At 30.2% G+C, this 6,864-nt stretch overlaps 2 protein-coding genes across 2 annotated transcripts in view; one reads left to right on the forward strand and one right to left on the reverse strand.

The window, feature by feature from the left end:
* Positions 1–866, forward strand: part of LOC106106455 (macrophage erythroblast attacher) — a 10,328-nt gene extending 9,462 nt beyond the window's left edge. The window contains exon 7 of the mRNA XM_013287033.1: positions 356–866. Within this exon, the coding sequence (XP_013142487.1) occupies positions 356–454 (99 nt within the window). The 3' untranslated portion in view covers positions 455–866. The remainder of the gene's footprint in view (positions 1–355) is intronic.
* A 3,392-nt stretch (positions 867–4,258) lies between these two features.
* LOC106106766 (zinc transporter ZIP13 homolog) overlaps positions 4,259–6,864 on the reverse strand; it is a 14,922-nt gene continuing 12,316 nt past the window's right edge. The window contains exons 5-8 of the mRNA XM_013287419.1: positions 6,174–6,294; positions 5,581–5,666; positions 4,924–4,993; positions 4,259–4,555 (exon numbers count right to left, since the gene is read on the reverse strand). Of these exons, the coding sequence (XP_013142873.1) occupies positions 4,380–4,555; positions 4,924–4,993; positions 5,581–5,666; positions 6,174–6,294 (453 nt within the window). The 3' untranslated portion in view covers positions 4,259–4,379. The remainder of the gene's footprint in view (positions 4,556–4,923; positions 4,994–5,580; positions 5,667–6,173; positions 6,295–6,864) is intronic.

The following is a 6,864-nucleotide window of genomic DNA, read 5'->3' on the forward strand; positions in this document are numbered from 1 at the left end:
TCAACTATTATTACTCAAACACAACCACTACAAAAATTCAACAATTGCTACTCAAACTCAACACAACCACTAAAGTAATTCAACTATTATTACTCAAACACAACCACTACAATAATTCAACAATTGCTACTCTACTACTATGTGAATAAACTGTTTGATAAATTATATAGTGGTTATTACTTCGCCGCCCGGCGACGCTCACTCATAATAACTTCTATATGTTAATAAATAGCACAGATTAAAAATTAACTTTTAAAAATGCAGAATACATCAAAAATAGTTAAAAAGCTAACACTAAGTCACTATAAACCAAGCTTATTGTTAAAATATTATTTTAATTTGTCTGAATTTTCAGGCGCTAAAGGAGATGATGAAGGAACACGGATCTATCACCTGCCCCAAGACCAAGGAGGTGTTCTGCATGAAGCGTGTAGAGAAAGTCTATGTCATGTAAAACTGCACATTTATATAAATATATGCCATATATTAGCATTTAAAAACCTATATTTCATATATTTTTTTCAACATACTTTGTAACCCCGTACTAAGACTCGGGTTTGTTTAAATTTTATTCTTAAGATTAACTTCATGCTGATTGGCTTTATATTTTTGTAGAGTTATTATTGTTTAATTCAACGTTTCTTGTATTAAAAAAAACCCTTATTTTAACATATAAATTGAGTAGAATCTCTGTTTTTTTTTTTTAAATCATAGTCAACTACTTGATGTGAAATTCAAAATGGCTGGTGCTGTTCGTCCATTTTGAATTCATTTATTTTAGTGTTATTTTATCTTTTAAAGTTTTAATAAAGGAATATAAGCTATCCTATTGTGTAACTTTGAAAAATAAATTCATATTGTAAAAATGTCTTTTATTTTATTCTCTTATTTTCAGAGCGCTTCTAATATGCAGTTTTTAGTAGTATAATTGAAAAATAGCTTTATTTAATAGAATAACCAACTTTGAACATACTTAAGTATACCTAATAAAGTTTAATTTGTTTCAATTTTCATAATTATCATGAACAAAGATAAATAATTCTAGTATTACTATGTCAAGTGAAAGTAAATCAACATACATTGATAAATGGATGTGCCGGAGGACTAATTTTATTCCTCTTCTCCTTACAGAAAAAAAAGAAAGGATGGGCAAAGATTAAAAAAACATAGAGTATGTATAGTTGATATATCACTTGAAACATTTTTCACATAATTCACCTAATATCACTAACGCTACCTGGTATCCAATACTCGAAATCGTTAAATAAATATTGAATCGTTGAAATTAAGTTACCGGTGAAAAATGTAGTTCCTTGGTAACTTAACAACTTCTATAACTTGAAAAAATAATATGTTCCCTTACCCTCAGAGCCCAAAACCTCTACAAAATAGACTCTTGATAACCTAAAACCTCTATAAAATAGAATATTTTGTGTTTCATTTGGACTTTAACTTATCGAGGTTCTACTGTATTTGTTAAACATCTTTGAGAAAAGGGAAATATCGATTACCTTATTCTCTGTCCACAGGAGAATTAATAGCAAGTTTAAATGGTTTACGATAATGTTAAAACTAGTTGGATCTGCGCAGTTGTTGCTTTGAGAATGTAAGAGAATTCATGATTTCAAAATTTTATTACCATAAAATAAGTTTTTACATGTTACAATACTTTTAAATGGCCATTATTATCACAATACATTTAGGACTACGCCATTCTATAACTAACAATATTGTTTATGTGGGAAGTAAGAGTATGTAATACAACAAATGAAGAAAACATATGTTTTTAACTACAAAAGCACTATAAATTCAGATATTTTACAACAAATTGACCATTATTAAGCCTTTTTTGTATCAAAACATTGAATTTAATATGTATTTGAAGTTAAAAACTTACATTTACAATAATCAAGTTACACAAATATATTATCACATTTAACATACAAGTAATTTGTACTAGAAACTAAGTTACTACAGTGGAGTTGTTATCACTATACTTAAAACTATATCAAATAATAATAATTAAACCAAAAACAAAACATCTAACTCTGAATAAAACATTTTCTATTTACTACTATTTGTGTTTGTATTTATCAAATTTCAGTTTATTTGAATATTAGGCCGTTTAAATATTTCTAATTCTTTTCAATGTTTTTAATGATTTTTTTCAATACAAATTTTGTCAATGATTATTATAGTTGTATTTACTTATTCATCACTCTTTGGCATGATATTGGTGGAATGACTATTACGCACCTATAACCCAGAGGGGTAAGCAGATATTGATTTAACATGAACATTAATGAAAAACATCAGTATATTCAAACTTAATTGTAAAAAATACAGCAATATTATTATTTTTTTTTTACATTTTATAAGAGTAAAATATATCGTTTAAGAGTAATTTAATTTTAATATAAAGATATAAGATTATTATATTATATTAGAAGAGTATAAGATATGACTTAATATTATGACTAACATATTTCTCACAGCAATGGATATACAAATTGGGTATCAAGCTTTTATCCCATTTGGGGTAGACACTAATTACTAAAGCAGATTTAATATTTTTATTGGTCTATAACCTACTTACTAACATGAAAGGATCAACTCAAAGATGTTAAAAAATGGGCTTTTATTGCCTAAACTGTACAGTTAGCTTCATGAATTTGTAAACATTTACAAAACTTTACAAAAATGTGTTATACCTTCAGTTTTAAAATATATGTATGCACATTCAATCTACACTATTATTATAAAGAGGATAGATTTGTATTTTTGTATGTATTGAAATAACTTAAACACTACTGGGCCGATTTCAAAAATTCTTGCACCATAAAAAACCTATGTTATCACTGAGTAACATAGGCTACGTTTTTACAATTTTTTTTTCATGTTTTCGAAGTGGCGAACAAAAGTAACATATATGAGGATGAAAACTGACACGCAACTGTATTTTGTATTTTGAAACAATAAGCATATGAAGGTTTGTCTTATTTTGTAAAACCATATCTTATTAAATGGATACATAGTTATGCAGCTAACTGTACATAGTTAATTCAGTTTTTTTTAGAGTTTAAGGATGACTAAATTAAAACATAGGTTATGTGAAAGAGGACATGTTTAAGATAGTAAATTCACATATAACAGGTGATAATCTATGAAAATGTAAATACAGTGCTGAGGAAAAGGTCAAGTAAGAGAAATGGAATTAAAAAAGTAGCATAGAATGGATATTTTTAGATGGTAAAACCCGGTTTTTTAACACTAGTTAAATCTATATAAAAATCTCGTAATGTAGTAATTGTTAAGTGAATTAACGACGTAATTATAAACATATTTAAAATATGTAATATTTTTTGCTGTACAGGAATTTGTATCAAAAATAATTTTTCAAGGCCAGTGTCTTAAATTTTAATTTTATAATTACATGAAGTTCAAATACTTCTACAAAAGCATTTTTTATGTTTTTGTATGTATTTTACAAATGAGACAATTTTGCCAAATTTAATTATTTAAAAGCCCAATAGTTCTGATAGTTCCAACTGAAAAGTTAAACAATTCTGTTAAAACTTGTGTAGGCAAAATTTTAACCACAAATTGAAACCAGTGAAAGTTTTGCCTACACATGGAATTTAAACTGGACAGTTCGTATTTTCAGTTCAAACTAAACTGAACATATGAAGCAAGTGTTAGTTGAAATTTATGTTAATGTACATACTTATTGCAATAATTATTTACAAAGTCTTATATTAAAAGACTTTTATAGTTTTCCTTAATTATTATATCCATTGTTTCTTGCTTTTAAATCTAAATTTTATTTATCTTATGTAGTACAATTTTTTTAATCAATACAAAGATTGTTTTTTACATTTCAATTATGTACATGAAATTGTGAAGCAAAAGATTAGCGTGGTATGGACATGTTATGTGACGAGACAATGGGGACATAAACCAGAAAGTGTAAAGATTGAATGTGGATGGCTACAAAGGAAGAGGAAGACCGAAGAAAGTATGGATGGATTGTGTGACAGAGGATATGCTTAAGAAAGGAGTGGATTCAGATATGATGGCTGATAGAGATGTATGGAGCAGCACATACTGTGCCTAATTACACAATTAAATTAAATTATGTACATGATTTTAGCTTGCAATTAGTAATTTATATTTTCAAAGGGTTTTTTATTCTTATTAATATATTTAAGAACATTTATTACATACCTCCACTTGTTATTTCACTCCGAAGCTTTTACAATTTTTTTTTTACTTATAACTGGATATTTCACTTAACACTTCACAAACACTAATTACTTTTTAAACACTTCATTTACACTTAAGTCACAGTTTCCAGCCTACTGGTCTACTGGTCTACTGGTCTATCCGAAGTACTTAGTCATGAAAGCCATGACAGCGATGCCAGCGAGCAGAGCTGCTAGATGCTTAGCAGACTCCTTCTTGTCATCCTCTCGCAGCAGGTCAGGCAGCACGGTGACCAGGGCTATGTGCAGAAACCCTCCTGCGGTGAATGGAGCTATCCAAGATGTCTTTGCCTCTGGAATTTATATAATATAATATAATAAAAAAAGTAAACATGTATACAGAAGTTATTTCCGAATATAGATGACTAGCCGTTGCCCGCGACTTAGCTTGCGTGTAATTTAAAAAAATAACAAAAAACACACCCTATGTCACTCACTGATAACATAGCTTTGAAATGGTGATAAATTTTTGGAAATGGCCCTAGCAGTTTTTGAGTTATTTCAATACATACAAAAATACAAATCTTTTTCTCTTTATAACATAAGTATAGACTAAATATAAATAAAACATGATGTCTTTTCCACTCTGAACATTTTACTACAGTAGGTTTCCATTGTTAATGGGAGAAAGAAGCCAAAAAAGTATAAATAAATATAATACCTATAGCATTTCTAGCTCCGCTGAAGACAACAGCTGTCATTGCTCCGATCAGACCTGCTGATGCTGTGGCCTGGAAAATAAGATTTTTATCACGATGTTGCACACTTAACCTTACTAATATTATAAATGCGAAAGTTTGGATGGACGTAAGTTTGTTACAGTTTTAGCCTGAAATGGATCTCGATGAAACTTGTCATACATTTTTACAGTGGTAGAGCCCTTTTAACATCTTCGCACGAATGAGTCAGCTCGCCCGGTGTAATACCACGACCACACAGAAGACAGGCGTGAAGTGGAAGTAATTCCGGATTTCGTGTGAGTGTGGTGCCGGAGGCCCAATTTTAGTCCCTTTCTCGTCCCAACTTTTTCTTATAAGAGAAGGATTGTATGGCAAAGTGGATTTGACGGTGGAGGAGACGCATAGGAAATATGTGCGTCTCCTCCTCCGTCGATTTAGGGTAGACAACGCATCTGCAATTGCGGATGTCTATGGGCAGCAGTCGCTTCGCCATTTTGGCGGATTTAGGTTGCCATTATTTTGTATAAAAAAAACAAAAGGGGTGTAGAGGATAGTCTGGAAGGACACATAGGCTATTTTTTTTATAATTCCGCGCTGACATGATTAAATTCATATGTTAATTGGTATGTAAATATTACCAGTTGTGCTTTAGCTGCCTCCCAGCGAGAGAAACCACTCTTCAATAGTATCGCGAAGTCGCCAACTTCGTGTGGAATTTCATGCACTGGAAACAAAATAAATCTTACTAATATTATAAATGCGAAGGTTTAGATGGATGTATGGATGTTTGTTAGAGTTTACAACGTTCATAACTTGGCATATTTCGATTAAATTTTGTATACATTTAAGGGATAGTCTGGAAGCACAAATAAACTTGATCCCGGAAATAGTTTCTCGTGTAATACAATTAATTTTGTTTTTTCATGTTTAGTCGATAATTCTGCAATAATTCAACATATCTTATTGAAATTTGGCACAGATATAAAACATAGTCTGGAGTAACAAATGGCATATGGTTCATCTCCTAAAAAAATTGGGTTTCCGAAGGACATGTAATTTTTTATTTTTTCGTATGTACTTTATTTAATTCTGCAAGGAGGAAATTGCTGACAACAAATAGTAAATAAAAATAAAGAAATATGGTGAAATATAAAACCATCTTGAGGTTCATTACATAACTAAACAGTGTCTAACCATGTTTTTTGGTATATTTTGTTGTTAAATAACTCACCTAGTATAGCAAAGGTCGTCAGCAAACCAACTCTAAAGCCCACTAAGAAAGATCCTCCAACAGCCAGCCCGTGAGTAAAGTTGTCAATGGAATTAGCCATCAAGTTAAGATAACCAGCCACCTGGAATATAAACAGTAATCATTTAGATAAGTAATATATTAAAGGAGATGATATTATAAAAAACTAGATGTAGCTCGCGACTTCGCCCGCGTGAAACTAAAAAAATATAGCCTATGTTATTCCCAGATAAATTATCTTTCTAGTTCTCTGATACTTTTATAGTCACTATGTTGCCGAGATTATGACAAGGATTATCTGCAGAGAGAATTGAACATTATTTAACAAAAAAAAAAAACAACAAAAACATAGCCTATGTTCCTCACAATTAAATTATCTTTCTAATGGTTAAAGAATTTTTAAAATCGGCCCAGTATTTTTGAGTTATTTCAATACATCATCCACTTGCCCTTATCCCTTACGGAGGGTCGGCACTGTATGTGCTGCTCTTCCATACATTCATATCTATTCTATTATAAAGAGGAAAAAATTGTATTTTTGTTTGTATTAAAATAACTTAACTACTGGAGCGATTTCAAAAATTTTTACATCATTAAAAGGCTATGTTATCACTGAGTAATATAGGCTATATTTTTTAATTACACTCGGGCGAAGACAAGCCAGTAAATCATA

Source organism: Papilio polytes, unplaced genomic scaffold (genome assembly GCF_000836215.1).
Source record: "Papilio polytes unplaced genomic scaffold, Ppol_1.0 DF822178.1, whole genome shotgun sequence".
NCBI classification, from domain to species: Eukaryota; Metazoa; Arthropoda; class Insecta; order Lepidoptera; family Papilionidae; genus Papilio; species Papilio polytes.